Genomic DNA, 21,900 nt, shown 5'->3' on the forward strand with positions numbered 1-21,900 from the left:
GTGTTGATTTCAGACCTTCTATCCCCCGGGGGGGGGGGGGGGGTATCGTAAATTTCCGGGGGGAAATACCCCCCTACCATATCACTGAAATAAACACTAGGTATGGTATACATGTACAGTACAAACTACATGCATGGTACAGTGTCATTTTTCGTGTCGATCGTATTGTCAAACAAGAGCTTCCAGAAGAATAGCGCGCCGACCCGTTGTTTTTTCAAAAAACAGAACAACCGCCGTGGAAAGAATTTAATTTAATTTTTGGCGCGCGTGACCTTCCGATAACGTTACGATGTCGTGACGTAATATCGTAAGTGCGCGATAACAGCATTCGGCACACCGTTTCCTCGTATATTTGCCATTTGAAAACAATAATAATAATTTGCTTATACTAGAGCGATCGCATGGTATGATATTCTGCTCATGCTATCATGAATTCAAATAGACATAAAGTTAATAATAATATGGTAAAAATAGTTACGATTATCAGTAGAATATCGGTAGCACTTGTGGTCGTCTCGGAGTTATAATATTAGTAGTAGTAGTAGCAGTAGTAGTATTATTAGTAGTATTATTATTATTAGTAGTAGTAGTAGTAGTAGTAGACAGTAGTAGTAGTTGTAGTATCAGTAGTATCAGCGTAGTAATAGTAGTAGTATTTGTGGTTGTGACAGCAATTGTGCTGCGTAATCACACGGGAAAACGGTGTTGCGTGAGCGGGCGGCGGCAACAGTAGCTAACAGCTGCTAATGTCGCGGCGTCTTAGACGCAATCGCTGCTGCCGTCGTCGTAGACTTTATACGTTAGTGACGTCACTACTGCGTGAGGCCTAGGTGTGCGTATCAGCTAGACGTTACCGTAAGCACCTGGTATCTTGTACCATTTACCATCTAATGAAATAGCAGTCTCGTAATCTTTTTCCTATGCTCGTATACGTCCGCGACCATCGCTATTGCATTATGATTCGTTTGTAACGAGAATTAAAAAATTTCCCTTCGACATCAAAACTACGTGCTATCAAACTGCAGTTACCACGACGATTTGCCGCGATGTCCGCTCTGGCTGCTGGGGTGCAATATAGTTTATCGTCGAACCAGAACAATGGCCTTATGCCCAAGCAAAGGACGAGCAAAAACAAAACTCTGTTCTTCGTCAAGCTCACCGATTCCTGTCTGAAAGCTGTCGAGGACTACTTGAGATGCTGTCAACAGGTAAGTGTGCTAGCTATTCCATCTCTCAATGCTTTTCACTGTTCTTCGTGTTCATTTGTGCTTGATTTCTCTCGCATCTTCTTTTCCCTTTGGCCACGTCCACAAACCCAACGTTTTCCATATCGACCATCACGGTTTTCGTGGCCTATACTCCAGGCCTTCATGCCTTCGTCTTTAGCATCTGTGGTTTTGGCACACGTCACAATCACAGTTCAAAACAATTAATCAGTCCAAATTAATAGCACTTTCTTAAAACTGCAAACATAGGGTACTTTCCAAATGAGATAATATGTTGTTCTACTCACAAAAATATATCTTTTCTCAGTTATAACTTCAATTGTTATAGTGTGTGGGTATTATAGTGAATTATTTTATATCCAGCTATGCTCTATATCTAATTAAATATTCAAAGGATTAAAATTCACAAAATAAATTTGCATACCTAGATACCAAAAAACATATTTCAATGTTTCAAACAGCTGGTTTTTCATACTGTCTGCTCATTAGGATCTTCTTGCCCAAATTTGTTAACAATAGTTTTATCGCTCTCCCAAGTTTTATTTAATATTTCTTTATCCTAAGTTGATGTTTAATATATTTTCTGAAAACTATGTCCATCTAAATAAGGATCAGGAAAAAAATATTTTGTGTGGCCCTTTAGCTGTTTTGAAATTGAAATAGTAATGTAAAAGTAAATAAACTCATTTTGACATTATAGATGGTGTAAAATCAGTAGTATATACAATACTAAACAATTTTCAATTTTAATAAAAATGTGTTCTGTTTTGTTACTTCAAAATATTTAACTACTATATTTGATTACTTGTGCTACAAGTTTTCTGAATGATATACAAAAAATTTTTATAAATCAATTATCTTTATTTAATTTTACTTTCTGATTAATTTCATTAATTTTAATAAATATTAGGTATTTTATATTATTATAAATAGTTTTTAGAAGTCCTTGTCATATAGATCCAAAATAAGTTTCAATAATTTAAAACTAAAACCATTTTGAAGCATTTTAAATTTTTATTATTTATATGTATATGTATTTATATATACATCTATATATATTTTTAGCAAGAGAAAAATGTATCTGCTTAGTATTTTAATATATTAAAATTTTTATTCATAACAAATTTTATTTTATTTTGTAATATTCTATTCTTCATGTTGTAAATAATACAAATTAAATGATGATAAAGCATGTATACTACGGAATGATAATTTATAATTTTTTTTATTTTTATTTCTTTTTAGTTCTAATTTTATAGATTTTATTTATTATATTCATAAATTACAGTAATTAACCTATAATATCTAATGATCTTAAACTCTTGTGTATAACATTTTTTTTGCGTAATAATACTAATAATAGTTAATTATGTTGAAAAACTTATAATTAATTTAAAGTATTTTTATAAATATTAACTAAAATTAAAATATAGAGCAAGATATTTTGTTTTTAATTCAAAATACTTAAATATATATATATATATATACATAATATATTATCACCAGTGTTATTAGACAAAACATGTTATTCTAACAAGAGATTAAATGCACAAATATGTTGTTTTTTTTTTCAATTCGTATGTTGGTTGAATGATGAAATATTCTTCCATTCATCTCTATTCATTGGGACTCTCTTTAGTTCTACATATGACTCTCTTCTTATATCCAACATGATTTGTTTCATATATGACTGTTTAGGTTTTCCTCTTTCTGGTTTTCCCTCGGTTTTTCTTTCAATTATATTTGTTATCCATGTATTGTTTCTTATAAGATGTCCTATCGACTACTTTCTTCCATCCATGATTTTCATCCATATTGACCTTTTTCGTTTATTCTTTTATACACTTCTTCATTAGTCACTCGGTCTGTCCAGGGAATTTTTAAGACCCTTTGCCAGCACCATGTTTCAAAAGCCTCTATTTTTCTTCGGTCAGCAAATATGTTCATAATATTTTAATTGTTTTTATGAAAAAGTATACATTATTTTCAAAGTGTTATAATTGTGTTGTATATTTATTATCAATATTTTACTAATTTATTTGTCTAGGAAAATATGTCCTTGTATCCTATTCAATAATATTGAAATGACCCATAAAATTTTGTTAAGAATAGGATGTATTTAATGTTTTATTATATTTTTGAGCTTTTATGTTATATTTGTAATGTTTTTAACTTGAGAAAGGAGTTTAATACCCTTGAATTTTAATGTTTACATTATTGACGTTACATATTAACTATTGTGTTTTAAAAAGAAGTAATTATTGCACAAAGTAATGATGGATTTAGTGTTTTAATTTTATTTATTTATTTAATAGTACTTAACCTGTATATTTATTATTTATAATTTAATTTTATGACATCATTAGTTAAGAATTAGTATTGATGGTTACATAATTTATTTTTAAATGATATTTGGATATCTAATTTAAGATTGACAAAAAAAAAATATAGGTAGTATTAAAATTATTTATTATTATCGGAAATAATTATTAATTTGTGTGAATTCTGAGAACAATTATAAATTAAAAGCCCAAAAGCCATATAGAATATTCTTGTTTTATTAATATAGAAGGTATCACAACCAGTGAATTCATGCAGGAATTTTTGTTTTATTTAAAAATTTGATATTATAGTTCTGATAGGATGAGTTACTTTATAATATAAAATTAATTCTTTAATATTTTTATTCAAGTGGTTAATTATTTTATTTTAGCCATAAAAAAGTTATGATATATTTTTAAACATCAGTAAAAAAAACTTATCATTCTAATAAATGTGTAAAAAGGTATTATTATGTATAGATGTATAATAAAAGTATAGCCTAAATCTCATCATTGATTTTTGTTGTTTTTTATAAGTTTGTATGTTGGAATGAAATATTTCTAAAAAAAGATTTGCCTATATTAGTGTTTTAAAAAAAAAAAAAAAAAGAAATGGTTCAAATTAGAAGAATTATGGAAAGCTTAACATTTATTTTAAAATGTTTGATACAACTTGTAGATTATAAATATGTTGTTAGATATGATATATTGTTATAAATATATACTATATATAGTGCTATACACTTTGTTATATAATTTTTATTTTATTTTTTATTTTACATAATTTTATGAAAGTAATTAAATATTTAATTCATATTTTTTTCTTTTAAAACATTATTATTAAATAATGCTAAATGAATAATTTATCTAAAAATGAATTAAAAAGTGAGTATATAATGTTTTCACAAATATTATATGCATTTGATGTTCCATTTAAAAAATATATAAACTTTTTTAGTAGAATTGTATATCTATTAATTTTAAGTATTTTTTATAAAAAATATTTGGTAAATTTTATTTATTTTTAATCAAACAAAGATTATAAACAATGAATAAATAATATGTATATTATAGATATCTATTATTTATAAATCTAAATAAAATGTAATATACTACTTTTGTTTTTTACTTTATTTTTCACAATTTAAGATACTTAATAATTATGACAAAGTATAATTTCCAGGAGGATAAATAAGATGTTTAATATCACCATAATAAATCTAATCTCCAATGATCATTAACTAACTAACTTATTGTAAATATATTTATAAATAAAAAATAATTATGTGCTTATAGATCCAATAAGATAGATGGTAATTTATTGTATTAATTTTCTTGGTATTTTGAGTGCATAGTAGGATCATTTCATTTTTAAATTCTCTAAAATAAATAACTGATTTATCAGAAAAAAAAAGTTGATGTGTTATGGAATGCTTTTTTTTTTTATTATTTGTATTAAAGAATCATAGAAAATTACTGAGAAAATAAAAAAAATACAGAACTTGTACACGTTATTTATCCAATTTACATTCTAAATAAATTATATATATATATGTACAACACATTACATGTATTTTTACTGCCTGAAAGTGATTATTGAAGAATTAAATAATTTATAATATACCCTGGGAAAACTAAAACATTTAATATTCTGAAATTTTATTTCATATTTACTATTTAGTTGTACATTTTTTCTTCTATTTTTAAATGATAACATATTGAAAATGAATTGAATAAATAAATAAATGTTGTTTATATTATAAAGTCATAACTTAATTAAATAGTACAAATATGTATGTAATATAGTAATAATAAATCTTTACTAAGTCCAAGTGTTACTGCTGGATCTCTACTCTCCTCAAATGTATCCTTTTATTATTTCTGTATGCATGATTATTGTAACTGTATTATATTGTCTAATAAATGTAAAAAAAAAAATAAAAAATACTCAACCAAAATTGCAATTATTAATTGATAAAAATATAGATTATATATAAATGAAAAAAATTGAGTTATCGCTTAATATAGATTCCTTGTACATTTTAGATATTTTACTTTTTATTATTTTGCATTAAAATGTAGTTAATTTCATAAACATTATATGCAAAATATCTATCTTCTTTTGAATTTTGTTTTTGATGAAAAATCAGTACAAATGTATTACAAACGCAACTCTTTCTACGTCCTTGATATTATTTATAAACAAATTAATTCCGTTATAAACATACAATTTTTTTTATTCTATAGAATCTACCATTTTAATTTTGATTTGAAAACTCGTTTTTATCATTTAAATTAGATTTGGCAACAATGTTGTTTAATATCTTTTCTTAGGGGGGAGTTTTTATCGAATTAAATGTACGCTTTTTTCGAGAAACTCGAATTTGTTTTTGAAGTGTTGTATGTATTTTTGTATGTGTTCCTAATTCATACCTAATGAAAATATTCAATCCATAAAATAATGTAACTGGTTATCTGAATATTATATTTGTATTAAACATATAAATTAGATGCGTGTTACCTCGATTATGTTACTATTCCAATATTATGATAACTTCTTAATAAGTTCTCCTAATACTATAATAGTAACCAGTGCCGTTCCTAGGTTCTGCGAGGCCCTGGGCATCATTAGAATTCGAGGCACTACAATATTATATCGAAATCCATAGGTACACCAGAATAGCGATTCTCAATCCATATATCTATAATCTATATCTATATCTATATCTATAATTTATACATGGTATGTTTTATATATATATATTATTGTATAAACGCGAGGCCCTTGGTGGCACGAGGCCCTGGGCGAGTGCCCCGTTTGCCCTGCCCTCGGTACAGCACTAATAGTAACCATTGTTTATTATTTTAAAATATACAGTAACTAATTATATAATTTTTATAAGAATTCATCTGGATCAAGTTATCTATTAGTTCAATTTGTATTAAGAAGAACGAAAAATAATGATTGAGTGCTTAAAACTTAGTGACATTGGTGAATTTATGATAGTAATTGTTTTTCCTTTACAATGTCAGCTGGCTTATCGGCAATGTTGACGAAATTAAAATCAAGGTCAAAGTATTAACTAATTAATTTAGTTTTAGTAAACGTATAAATCCACGAAATGAAGATCGATAAAATATTATTTTAATTTTATTGAAGGTCGACAGGATACAGATTTTTGTTTTTGTGAATTATTTTAAGATTTAATCTATAAATGTTTAAAAGTTCATGTCAAACATAATTTGTAGTGAGAAGAAAAAAGTAATTTGAACATTTTTATTGTTCTATTATAAATGTAAAATACTATTTTTGACCGGAATTTATTATATACAAATTTATTCGTACATCAGAGTTAAACTATACTATTAATTAAGACTTATTTAATAGCATAGTTTAACTGTGATGCTTAAGTAATGTGAAGACAATATTAACTATTTAATTTTTTTACTTTAAAGAACTGTATTGATTTATTAGTAATTTGAGACGTTTTATACTACTATACTTCAAATTAGTTAAAGATATCAATAGTAATAGAAATTAATTTCAATAGCTGTTCGCAGGGCCTGATTTAATAAAGTTAATAAAGGATCAAGTGCACAATTTTTTTTTGGGGCCCCCAAGTCAAAAAAATCTACGTTAAGGGGGGGGGACATGTTGATAATATAAAAAATATTTATATGTTTAAAAATTTCAAATATCTATCTCAATACTTATAAAATTTCAAAATCGAATGAAATATAAACCAGTGGTTCTAAAAATGGTGATTGCGTGAATGAAACGCTCATGGCGTCACCAACGACGTAAATCTGTAAATACTGGGCTCGAATAAATCTATAAATAGTTATTAGGTATCAAATATTTCCGATGTTCAAATAATTTTTTATTATTATTATTTTAATATTTTGTGATGGTTACTGATTAGAACTGGGATGTGGAATGACAAAAATAACCAAAATTCAACTAAAAATTTAATGATAAAAATATTCTAAACTTTAAACATTGACAGTTGATATTAGACACATTTTACAAAATGAATGTTTTTGGAATTAATTTAAAAATACAATTTTCTACAACCTACAGTGACCGGGGGGGGGCCCAGAAGTTGCGGGCCAAATGCAAGTGCTCCATCTGCACTTGCGTATATCAGGGTCTGGCTGCTCGTATATGTGTGCCATATGATACATAAAATGTGTTTAATAAATGTTTCATACGTTTCAAGGTGTATAAATGCAAAATAAAATCTGGGCTAAAACTCATTTTATATTCTTCATAAAGTAATGGTTTAGTTAAAACTGGTTTTAACTAGCTATAAAACAGCATTGTATGTAACATAATTATCCTTTCGTCTTTAGCACTCGTACTTTCACCCGCTTTTTCACCTGAAGATATGTAATACGCAACAAATAAAAATGTGAACCTACTATCTTATGTGTTCAAATCAGTTTCATGTAATTTCTTTCCATAGTAAGTTTTTTTATGAACTTCGAAGTTTATCATCTTCAATCTTAAGGAACCAGATATACTATATTAAGATAATGTATCTTTTCTCGGTGTCTTCTCGTATTTTTTATTATTAAAAATTATGTTTAACATGATTACCAAAAGTAAATTTTGTTTTCAGTTGTTCATTTGTGAAAAAATTGTATTTTAATGTTTTTTTCGTAATCATCAATCAATTGTTCAATTTTAATGAAGTTATTAGTGTTTATTACATTACATATATAGTTTGAATAATAAATTAAATGGCATAACTCGAATAAATATAACTAATACAAGGCTCAAATATTTGTTGGTGTTGAGGACAAGGTCAGGACCAATTGTATGACAAAAAGTGAAAGTTTCGCCGCTACCACTGCTGCGCTGCTATACTATTTTTTATATTAAATATAATATAATGTATATAATATACTACTATTATTGCTGTTACAGACTATGAGTTTGGTATTTGGGTCATAAACGTCAATAGGCCAGCTCTCACAGCTACCTGTGCGAAGCCTAAGAATGACCTACCAATAACAATTTGACATCCATTCTTATTATCTTGTCAAAGATTTAAAAATGTTGTACCTCCTACTTCTCTTGTTCATTTAAACGTTCCTGTATCTAATATGATTATTTTAAAAATAACTTTGATCTACCTGCATCTACACTGGTTTAATATATATTTATTAAGGAATACTAAATTAATTTTTAAACATTATTTTAGGTATTTACTTATATTTTATTACAATATAATAATTATAATATTATCAAGCTAAATTGTTAAACATATTATGTATACGAACATCGAGAAAATAATTTTAAACATTCCACTGTTTGTTATGTTATAAATAAACAAAAATATAATTATAGTTTCGCGCGTCATCTACACTATATTTTAAGTAAGGTAACATGTTCATAATTCATGCTAGCACAGAACATCGTAGACTCAATAACAAAAGTATGAAGTATTATTTATATGTACGGGTATATAAAAGTCCGCGATTGTTTTCTTAAATTACATATGGTTTTAGTAATTATAAGTTGGTAATCTTATTAATACGACTAATATAATACGTAAATGGTATAATAATATACAAGTATCAGTTGCATTCGTAAGAAGTAGGGGCCAACTGGGCAAGCTGGCCATGGTCCAACCCAAAAGTCAGGTTCAATCAAAACATTTAATATTGTACCTTTTTTTTTTTTAATATATAGTTTTCGTTAGCATCAAATATTAAATCACTAAATTATAATTAATCTATTTATTTGAACATAATTGTCAGTTGATTTGTATTTATTAATGATGAAATATTCAGTTAAAGTATTCAAAAATAACCATAATAATAATGGTTTATTAAATCGGTATAGTGTTTAAGAATATAATGTATTATTTTACAAAATATTAAAATATTAAGCTCTTGGATTGTTTGTTGTTTTTAATGATAAACCGTATAATATGATTACATTTTACTTTAAATTGACAATTTGTACACTAATTAACTCGCTTTTTGGGCAATCGACTAATTGGACGACTAAATAACATTTATTTATCACTAACACATAATATTATGAATATTTATATTTGTTTTAGGGTAACTCAGAAAATCTTCCTAAGCCTAGAATACAATTTAAGGGCAATGAAGGCGTAAGTATTATTTTTTTTAAAATGAACTGTTATAGAAGTTATTTAATTTTTCTGTTTTTATTTTTTTAGCAATTATGCGTACCTAGCATATCAAAAAATTATACTTTTGACTTTAGTTTATCCAATACAACCGATGTTGCTGGTCCTCGAAGTAGTTTTGAATGTATTCGTCAAAATACTTCTAGGTACTAGGAATTTAAATTATTTATTATAGTTCTAATAAAAAGTATTAAATTAACTATATAAAAAATTTAAATATTTTGTTTTACTTTTTTATAGATCATTAGAATATGTTGGTACTTTAAATAGACGTATCCGAGTACTTGCAAATGATGATGTGTATGAAGCTACCAGACATAGGATGGTTGCTGTTGAAGAATTACATAAGAAGTCATGGTATAGTGAATTAGTGACTATTTATTTATCTTATTTATTTTTATTTTCTCAGTTTAAAGGTCCATTGAGGATCGTATTTAAAGGTATTATATATTAATATAAATTTAATTTTAAAATTAAATAAATATATTATTTATTTATGTAAATTATACAAATCTTATTTATATTTACTTCAATAATTGATATGTTAAATAAAATTAATTTTGAATTAAATTCTTTAAAATATAATAAATTTACTTTTAACAATATATCAAGTCACTAAAGCTACTGGAGTATTATAAATATAATAATATTCTTTTTTTTTTTACAGTACACGGGAAATCGAACTTGATAGTAAATCGGCTCTTGGTCGTAAGATCCGAAAAAATCCTGCTCAAATTAGAGCTAGCCGTCATAACAATAATACTTATAATAATGTTAATAATGTTAGTAATGTCAATCATGTTAATAATGTTAATAATGTTAATCATGTTAATAATGTTAATCATGTTAATAATGTTAATCATGTTAATAATATTAATATTATAAATAACGTTCCAAAACCTATAATTTCCAAACCAATACCCCCACATATTCCATCACCTGTCAATCATACATCAGATATTAGCAAAAAACCATTACGGGATAGAATTATTCATCTTTTAGCATTAAGGCCGTACAAGAAACCGGAATTAATTAGTATATTAAATAGAGGTTTGTTCTCCTTTTTTATTTTATTATGTATTTTGTTATTCAACAAATTTTACATTTTCAGATGGTTTGAAAGATAAAGATAGAACACAAATTATGTCAATACTTAGTCAAGTAGCTCAAGCTAAAGATAATGTATATTATTTATTGAGGCATATTTGGAATGATGTTCAAGAAGACTGGCCATTTTATAGCAGTCAGGATCACATAATATTAAAACGGTAAATTACATTTTATACTTGTAATTTTTGTAGATAGGAAATATACAAATCATAATAAGCTAAAAGTCTATTGATATAAGTTTCTCTTAAACAACAATGCCTTAACATTTTTTTTTATTTTTAAGAATTTAAATAAGTTAAATAAAAATTAAAAACCAAATTTTAGTTTAACTTAATTGTACTATATAACTATGAGTTAATATGTAAACATTTTAAAATACTTACCACAAAAGATAATTAAGATTTTTGTAACATTTAAATTAATTATAGACATATTATTGTAAACAAATAGCTTGTAAATATTTAGTCATTCCATGTTTTCCATTCAAAACATTTATTTTTCAGGGGCTCTTCTATTGATAATATTTAATTTACTCAACAGAGTGTATCACAAAGATATGAACATTGTTAATATAACCTAATTTTACTATGTTCTTATAATTGTAAAGCATCATATTTTAAGGTACCCACATGAGTTTTGAAAAAGTAGCTGTTAAAATAAAAATATTTTACTATGTAATATAATATGAGAAAATAAAATAACCTTATAGTTAGTTATACCATGATTATTATTATGTTAAGTTAAAATGTAAAACGTATTTAAAAAAAAAGTATTACCAAAATATTTTATCATTACGTAAACAATATTCTTTATTTCAGTGTCCAATTGTGGTGGATAATAAAACATTGTTTAATAAATAATTCATATGTATGAATGGGCGTAACATGTTTCCACCAATATCTGTTTTCACCAAATAAAATAGAATACTTGTACTTTTCATGAGCTTTTCGAATTGATGTAAAATATATATAAATATACACACAATATAATCAATGTATATTGTACATTTATTGTCTTTAATTGTATGTTAAACCGTTATCGTACTTATGCATGTACTCATAACATTAACCATGATAATATCTAAATAATCAAATACTTTATGAACAAGTAAAAAGATGGCATAGTTCAAATAGTGCATTACAACTTTGTGTGTGTTAAAATAAAACGTAAATTTTAAAATTTATAATTCTATGATGGCTAAAGTTATTGAAAGTAAAAGTGGAAATAAAACACTAGAACTAAAGAACTTTCAATTTTTTATTGGATCAGTTAACAAATATCAACTAATTATATATATATAGTTATAATTTACATAGATAACTAAGGTATTGTATACCATAATATATCATTTTTTCACCTTTTTATATCTGACCATTTTTATGAATAAAATTTAACATTTTTCAACCTATATTGTATATATTATACATTGATTTTATATTTATTGAATTAATAGTATATGTTAAATAAAGTTATTTCTGCGCTAAAGCTTTTAATTTAAGCGTAGTATACAATTTTTTTAGTAAAAACGTGGTCAATATCATTTGGTGGAAACAGATATTGGTGGAAAAGGGAATGTAAATAATACACTTTTGGTGGAAACGGGCATCACCAGTATGAATATACTTGAGTATAATACATTTTAAGTATATAGTACAATTTATTTTGTCTTAATTTAATTTTTATAAATTTTCTTAGTTTTTTTTTAACTATTTTGAATGTTTAGTAATGTAATTCATGTAATGAATTATTGCCATTTATTTTATACACTCAATCTTGAATTGCTCATGGTAATGAGGTCTGTTATTATTTGTGTTTTTTAATTTTTCTGACTTATTCATTTTTACAGAGAATTTGAAAAATAATTATTATGTGATTATAACACATTAAATAAATTATACTTTATCAGTGATGTAGTCATAAAAAGTCTTGAGTATACACTAATAATAAGTGAAAGGGATTAGAAAGGGGGTTAGCTCCCACTCCCTCCCGTAAAAAAATAAAAAGGTTTAAATGGTATTAGGTTTTATAAAATAAAACCTAATTTTCTATAAGTGTTTCATAATAATAATAATATTTATTTAACAACTGATAAAATAAAACAAGATACAGATATATACGAGGTGTCTAAATAAAGTAATGAGACTGATATTATCATAACATATCGGTTACACTAATAGCTTTCCAATTGATAAGTTTTGTAGATAAACATCTAATGTACCTTCAGTACGAGTTTCGACTTTCGGAAAATTCATGTGTTGGTCCGTAGTGATAATTTTTATAAACCGTTTCTATTTATAACGTTCTGAAAATGAGTGACAACAATTTCGAGCAAAGATGTGTTATCCGATTTTGTTTCAGGCTTGGGCACAATGCGTTGGAAATTTTTCAAAAACTCCAATAAGCATATGGAGATAGAGTACTTTCAAAGTCTTAGGTTTTTAGGTGGTTTAAGGCATTTTCAGACGGCAAAGAGTTGATTGAAGATGAACTTCGTTGTGGAAGGCCTTTAACTGTAAAAAATTATGAAAAAATCATCAAAGTTCGGGATCTTGTCCGATCCGATCTTTGGTTGCCTGTCAAAATGATCGAGGAACAGTTGTGATTAACTCATACCATCGTTTATTAGATTTTAATCGATCATTTTGAGATGAAAAAAAATCTGCGAAAAATGGTTCCAAAATTTCTGTAGCAAGATCAGAAGGACAACAGGAGAGATAGGTATCTTGATTTTTTGTAACCAGTTTTTGACATCAAAAAATATTTCCGTGGCTCCTCAGCCCTCTTATTCGCCCGGCTTGAGCCCTTGTGACTTTTCTTTTTCAAGATTAAAAGTTCACCTCAAAGGTGACATTTTGGGACTTTAGAAAACATTCGAACATCTGTAACCGATCAACTGAAAGTTATTCTAATAACTCAGTTCCAGAACTACCACGAACAGTGGAAACATCGACTCCAGCTGTGTGGATTCCCTAGGAAATTACTTCGAAGAAGATAATATAAAATAGTCATTTTAATTCAATACAAATATTATATAAAAACAGTCTCATTACTTTATTTACATACCTTGTAGTACAGGAGTTACAATAATTTTATAATCTTAAAAATATACTCAATTGATTTTTGATGTCTCTCAGTAGTAATTGATGTTATGGCAGATTTATAATTAGTATCTATATGATTCCGTTCTCTTGTAGTAATGTTTTGTTCGTGAGCGATAAGATAGGCTTACAAAATAAAGAATTTAATTTAATAACAATAAAATACAAATTTAGACTATTGCAGTAGTGTAACAGCTTTTTCAACAATTTTTCCATGCAGTGGCGTACATTTAATCTTGCTCTGGGGGAGGGGGGTTAAAAAAAATAATCGTTATCTTTTTTTTCGTTGCTTTAAATAACTGCTATAAATAGATATTATTTTATACAACTTTTTTACCAATTTACAGTTTACTTTTACATTACAGTAAATTAATAGCTATTGGAAAATAAAAACAACATAGTTACCAAAACTTTTCAAACAACTGTCAATACAATTATTTGATTATCATAATATTTGTATAGTTGTATATTTTAAGTTCAAAGCGTAATAATGAAACTACGAATATATTACACGTCATCAATAATAAAACATTTTTTTTTTTTTTTTTTGGTCTTGAGGGGGTTTGAACCTAGACCCCCCCCCCGTATGTATGCCACTGCTTCCATGCATTAAAATTAAAAATAGATTTGTAAAATGTAAACATAATATTAGACATGATAGCAAAGAAATTTCTTTGGAATTTTAGGAAACAGGGCAAAATCATTTATACTGTTTATAGTTAGTATCAATGTACCCGTATACCTGTGTATCACAAATTGTACTATAAGTATACGCATCAATCAAAAAATGGAGAAGTCGTTATACGCCGTATACACGCGTATACGCTCCATTACACCACTTTTTTCATTACCAGACATAGCTTAATATGACCGAGTTGAAATAATCAATTTGTTAGGTAATAACCTAATTTCAGGCTTGAGCTTTGACTGGTAACTTTAAAAAACAATCAATATTTGTCAGTTTAAATAAACTTTATTTATATATTTTTAGACGGAAGCCTCAAAATTTAACACCTCCTGGATTAAGTGATACTGGAAGTTCTGGTAGTAGTGAACAGTCACCAAGTAGCACTGTTCCCAGCAGTCCTCCTAATAATGTACATGGTAACAAAAGACCGGGTTACTACAACGGTGCTGATGGTTTTCAAACCAAAAGAATGCGTATATCTCATTTTAAACATCCTGCACCTGAGAAAAAATTATCATCAAATAGTCCTCCACCAATTGTTTCTAGTACTCAGTCGATAATACGATCACCTAATCATGCACCTTCTCAAACCAACCCAATACCAAAATATATTCAGTAAGTAAAAATTTAACATTTTTATAAATAATCATTTTTAGTAAAAATATATGGGTAAGTTTTAGAAGTCGAAGTCGCATAGCTCGGGGTAGAGATTAATGTATAAATAAAAAACTCTCAAAATGTATTTTTTATTTTGCAAAATATACTATCATTTTAAGACAAGTATAATGTTATATCTTGTCATCATTAAACAATTTGCACAGTTTTAATAAACTAAATAATAACACATTTTATATTTTAACTTAGTTTAAACAAAATATATAAAAATTAATATTTTATTGACCTAAAGGTATTTTGAGACTTGATTTTATGTCTTTTATTTAAAAAAAAAAAATTATAAATCTATAGAACCTCAGAATATGCACAAAAATTCACTCTGATTTCACAGTCGAACCCGACTTTAAATATATTAAAACAAAAAAATAGACATATAAATTCACTAAAAATACTGAAAAATAACATTTCAACCAAAAATTACCTGTAAAATTCAAAATATAATGTATACTATTAAATTTTGCATGACATGATGAATTCAATTTTTATAAAGACGAAACTTGAATGTTTTTTATAAAAAAAAGATGCAAATGCATAAAGTCTAGACCCTAATTATTAGTTAAAATACATATTTAAAATCTTATTTAGGATTTTTTATTATAATTATATATGTTTTAAGGTTATTAACCTATTATTAAATAAATGAGAACTAAGTAAACAGGAAAAAACAAATTATATATGAATCTACAAAGATAGATTCAGAGAAACTTTTCTTAGAGTTATTACTTGGATTTATATATAATGGTATGTTTTTTTTTTTTTTTTTGTAACTTATGTTTATTGTTTTTGTCAATAATGTCCACATCATTTTGAGATTTATTTATTTTATTTTTGATATTTTTGCATATCGTGAATAAAATGAAATTATTATATGTTTTTACTACAAAAACGTGAAAAATGCAAGTTTAAAGGTATATTTCGTACATAAATTATATATAAAATTTGATCACATAGCAGTCTGTATTAGTACTGTACAAAAATATCTAAATTTAATTTTTATCTTATTGTTTCAAACTTGTATGGCTGATTGCCTATTATTATGATTAATTACATGACTGAATAAAAGTTAGGATTAATTTTGACTTTGTCGTGTATCGTGTGTTCCTGCATATATTGTCATGTAATTTGTGAATTATATTAAATTCTTTCATAAAAATATTAAATGCCAAAAATTCAAATCGCCAGTACAAAACTTATCAAATAGTTTTTTGTTTAGTTTTTAAAACTTAGAAATTTAGAAATTCTTGGAAACGGTTAAATGTGACCATAGGCTTTTACCAGTGACGTACCCAGAATGACTTTATGGGGGTGGTTACAGGAATAAAAATATATCTACAACATAATATTATTATCTATATGTACATTTTAAAATTTATTTCATAACATTTATTGATTAAATATTATATTGTTATTCTTATTAAAATTAAAAAATAATATACCTCCTCATATTTACAATATTACAGTTAATAATAATAATTATTATTATTATTATAGAAAAAACAACCATTATTTAATACCTATTAAAATAAATTTTAATTTTTAGTTATAATATTAAATTAATTTTTCTTTTTTTTTTTTTTGCTAATTCGTTTAAAATAATATCGTATTATAGAGAACGTTATTATCTGTATATAATATTACATTTTCATATTTGGATACTTGGTTAATATTAAACGCCACTGATCTATTGATATTGATATTAACAGAGCGCAAGCAATTATTAAAAATAACATTTAAAATAAGCCCAAGAGGATGGTTTGAACCCCCAATACTACCTCTGTGGATTTGCCACTAAACAAATATATAAATGTTGAAAACTGGGTTACCAAAAGGGAAAGAAAATATCTTCAAATGTTGAAAAAATATTATTACCTTATATATTACTGCATTATACTTATACCAATATAATTACAGATGTTCTTATTTCCTACTATAATTCTAAATATTGTTTTTTTGGAAGCATAACTTTATATTATTATTATTTGATAGTACAATTAAAGTCAAATTTTGCAGATTATGACAATTTGTTTTACCTCTTGAAGTTCAACTAAATTTGAATTTTTATTTACAGGGATTTTGTACGAATAACAAATAAAGAGCAAAAGAAGCAATATAAATCAGAATTTATGAAATGTCATAAAGAATATAAACACTTGGCTGAAATTATGGATCCTGTTAGAAATAAATTTGCAACATTAAAAGATCGCATGTTACTTTATCCTAAGGGCTCAAATGAGTATAAGGTATATATTATTTATTTTATTAAATATTTTTTGTTAATACTATTTATAACTTATATAATTGTAGATTTTAGAAAAACAAATTTTACAAGAATATAATGAAAGAAAACATGATGACAAATACCAAGCAGCCAAAACGCGATTTGATTATCTTCATAATAAATTGTCTCATATTAAAGATCTGGTGCATGACTATGATAAACACAATCCAGTGTTAATTAGAACTGCAAAACCAGATTCTTCTTGCCTATGAGCAATCAATTATAATTTTTTTTCTATTTCTTTTAAAATACAATGTATAATTATTCTAAATGATAATTTTTATAAAACCCAAAATAGTTCCATAGCACAAATGAGATAAAAATATCAGTGACTAATCACTTAATGGTTCGCTCAATGTTTAATAGTCAGTGCATTTATAATTTTTTACTGTCCTTACATTGGTTACCGGCTCTAAGTAATAAGAGCTTATTGATAACTTTAAATGATTTGTTGTTTTTTTTGGGATTTGGTATTCAAATTTAAGATCTATTGCAATACCCTGAAGATATGATTGTGTTAAAACTTAGCCAGAAATATTTATTTTATTTTATTTTTGTTTGTATTAAAGTTTAACACTAAAGATCAAAATTGTTTATCACACAAGTGCTTGTTTTCTTATTTTGGATGAGCTTTGATTCCAACAAGTATGATAACTAAAAAAAATTGGTTTTCTTTTTTGACCATTTGAAATCATTATCAATGTTATTCTTTTAACTTAAAACATGAGACATATGTCTACTTATGTATTTATATATCATGCAATTAGTTTCAATTATATTGGTGTAATGCATAATATTACGCATAAATTAATTTTTTATCTGTATTATTGTTTGAACATATTGGTAATTCATTCAATACATAAATTAATATGTGTATGACATAGCAAGTTTAAATGGAATTTTTTTTTATGGTAAATTTAATGTTATCAAAATTTGTTCAAGCATAAGGCTTTTATGACCATTAAAATACAACCAATGAGGTATAAAATGTACTGTTTTTAGTATGTTTTGTAGTGGTTTTCAAATTCATTTATTTTGTTTAGATTTATTTTATTATCTAAATATTTAATGGCTATTATAATTACATATATTAGTAATTTAAAAATTTTACTTAAAAGTTTATAGTTATATAAATCATTTTAAGTCATCACAATAAACTTAATTATATCCTGAATGAAATAAAAAATTAAAGCTATTATTTTATAATTGAAGAGAAAAACTATTTACAATCATATGAAACGTATTAATTAAATTTTTTTTATTCAAGATAATAAATATTTTAAAGTAAATGTCTTGTATTAAATTAAATTACATTTAAACTTGCTATGCGTATAATTATGATTTATAATAACATTTGGGAAGCTCATTCATCCAATTAAATGCACAGTAATAAAATATCAATAAAGACTTGTATTTGTTAGGGTTTTACATTATTATTATTTTTAATACTGTGATATCTAGAATGTTTTGCCCTGAATAAAATTATTTTAAGACTGAAATTTGGACCATATAACCGTATTTTTTTTATCAAAAATAAACATTATTCAGTAGAAAACATAAATAAATTTGCTTGGTGACAAAAAGTAATATTCATGTGTACATAGTTATTTTTGAATTATAAATAATATACATACAATTCTACACTATTTTGAAACAGTTTTTTTTTAGACATATCCAAGACATTTGCATAAATACTGTTTATATTAGAGTTTTAGCTATCAATACGCTATTAAACATGGAAAAAAAAATCTGGCAATAAGTTTACTCAGGACTTATATTTGCCTGAAATTGATATTAATATTTATATTAAAATAATTAAAACAAAATTACAATTGATATAAAGACCATCTTCTTGCTTTTATTTAATGAATAATTTAATGAACTATTATCTTTAACTATAGGATTATGCTTATAAATTATGAAGCATGATGAAAAATGGATCGGGTAAAAGTATACACTTCAAATTTGGTATATCTTTTAAATGTTTTATTTTTAAGTTTATTTTCAAACACTATTTGTGTCCTATAATGTATATATTATTCGAAAAAATTGAATAATTATTGAGTAATAATTGAAAAACAATAAGAATTACTTTTACATATTATCTATTTTTAGTAATTTGTTTAACATATGTTACAAAAAAATTATAAATTTTGAATAATATATTGTTTTTTACTTATTATCTTTAATTGATTAAATGTATGCTTTTGAATAGATAGGTAGTTGTCAATTTAACTATTAAGTAATGTCCTAGGATACAATTTTAAACATTTGGATTAGTCTGTTATTGAGCATTAAATAGTTTATAATATAAATATATAAGTAGTAAAATCTCTACAGGTAACTGTTACATGAAAATTAAGAATGTTTAATACTGAGAATTTTTTATTTAAAACATATAAAATATTAGTTTTCTCAGTAAATTTAGTAGGTTAGTAAGTAAGTAAATTCAGGATAGAATATGACCATATTTTAAAGTGCCTATTAATGTATAAAACAAAATAATTTTGTGATTAATATTCTTAGAAATAATAACGAAATTGTATTATTTAAATATTTCTAATATCAATATTAAAAAATACAGGCAATATTTGGATTTTGAGTGAAACAAGAAACATTGATTTTACCATGTATATTTTTGTGTCTATATATAATTTCGACCAGAAAAATATGTCAGGTCATTACAACCATAAGAGATTTCTAATAAAAAGTTATGCCTATTTGATATTTATGGGGGGTTATTTTACGAATTTCAAGTAGTTGTCTTATTGATTGTGAAAATCCAATAAACAGTTAAAAATACAGCAAAACTTACAATAAACTGGTTTTTGACAAAAAAATTTTTTATCTTCATCAATTCAATAATCAATAACCACAGGGATATCAAATTTTCATTAAATGCTCATATCACAGTTTACTACATATGGTTACTAAAACAAAAAAAAAATGTTAATCTATTTATAAAAATATGAAATTTTTTAAATTTAACTTTCTTCAAAAATCTCTATAAACTAATTATTATTTAGAATTTTCGATTTTTCCAAATTGTATGTTTTTTTTCTTACAAAAGTAAGAACATTAAAAGTTTTATTAACCTTTTTAATAAATTTGGTTATTTTATTACGCCAATCATTTTTAGAAATTCAATCCGATTCCTCCAAATAATTTTCTTTTCCAATTCAGCTATTCATCTTTATATCACGTTTATGAAGTTAACCCAACCAAGTTAATAGATAAACTCACGACTTATGCCAATATTTTGCAAATTTATAGAATTTGTAAATCACCCCCACTTGACAATAAACATTTTTCGTTTGTGGAGGGGACTACCTTCATTTAGTCCCCCCAAGTTGACCGATTTAATCGGAATCAATCAACGTCAATATTTTTCTAATTGATTTTTACGATATGCAAATTAAATCTTTATTTTGGCAATTTTTTTGCGAATTTTTGCCAGTCTTACCAAAATGACCATACTTATAATCTCGGATAATGTTAAACAATTAATTTAAATATACAATATAAATACATATATATAAATAAATTATGAGGAAAATATGTTAATTATATAAATTTATAATTTCTGCATATTATTTTAAAGTCAGTTGGTGAAAGACCTAAAATAACTTGCATATTATACACATACAATATACATTTTACAGCATATTTATATATAATATAGCATATTTACATAAATAAATAATAATATAAAACAACATATTATTATTATATAGATAGGTATCATAGATATATAAATTATTGTGAAAGTAATTTCAGTAAGAGAAAACCTACGAGTATGAGTCCAACCGAATATCTTGTATTTTTTCGACAAAGATACAATGTGCATGATGTACATATTTAGTTGGCTCTCAACAACAAAAAACCATTTGTACATTAATTTCATATACTTGAACTAATTCTCCTCAACTACCCAGCCATTTAAATTTATTTTTTAAAATTCAAATAAATTAACGACACAAACACAATATATTCAAAGATGATTATAAAATATACCTTATTTCCAATAACCACTTATTTAATATAATAGTGCCAAGCAAAAAATACAAAAAAAAAAGTAAATGATATATAAATATAAAAGGAAAAAATATAAATATATTATGAATCACTCAGTTACCATGGGTCAAAATATCCTCGAGGGCTATTTGGTCATTTTGATCTACTCAGCAAATTAATAATTAATTTACAAAACAGATCAATATTTTTCCAAAACAGATCTAATTATGTGTCCTAGTCAAAATGTTTTAGAACCAATTTATCCTGTCACTGATAGGGCTTGAGAAAATCCGAAAGAAATTCTTTGAAATAAGAGATTTAAT

At 25.3% G+C, this 21,900-nt stretch overlaps 1 protein-coding gene across 1 annotated transcript; it reads left to right on the forward strand.

The window, feature by feature from the left end:
* The first annotated feature begins 666 nt into the window (after window positions 1–666).
* On the forward strand, window positions 667–18,167 carry LOC112688555 (RNA polymerase II elongation factor Ell). Its single transcript, XM_025561810.1, has 9 exons — window positions 667–1,208; window positions 9,622–9,675; window positions 9,745–9,860; window positions 9,955–10,071; window positions 10,382–10,764; window positions 10,826–10,982; window positions 14,914–15,225; window positions 17,354–17,525; window positions 17,590–18,167. The coding sequence occupies exons 1-9, from the start codon at window positions 1,047–1,049 to the stop codon at window positions 17,773–17,775; spliced, it is 1,659 nt and encodes a 552-aa protein (XP_025417595.1). The 5' UTR covers window positions 667–1,046; the 3' UTR covers window positions 17,776–18,167.
* The last annotated feature ends 3,733 nt before the right edge of the window (window positions 18,168–21,900 follow it).

The sequence above is a fragment of the Sipha flava genome, unplaced genomic scaffold (genome assembly GCF_003268045.1).
Source record: "Sipha flava isolate LNK unplaced genomic scaffold, YSA_version1 39_pilon_pilon, whole genome shotgun sequence".
Taxonomy (NCBI): domain Eukaryota; kingdom Metazoa; phylum Arthropoda; class Insecta; order Hemiptera; family Aphididae; genus Sipha; species Sipha flava.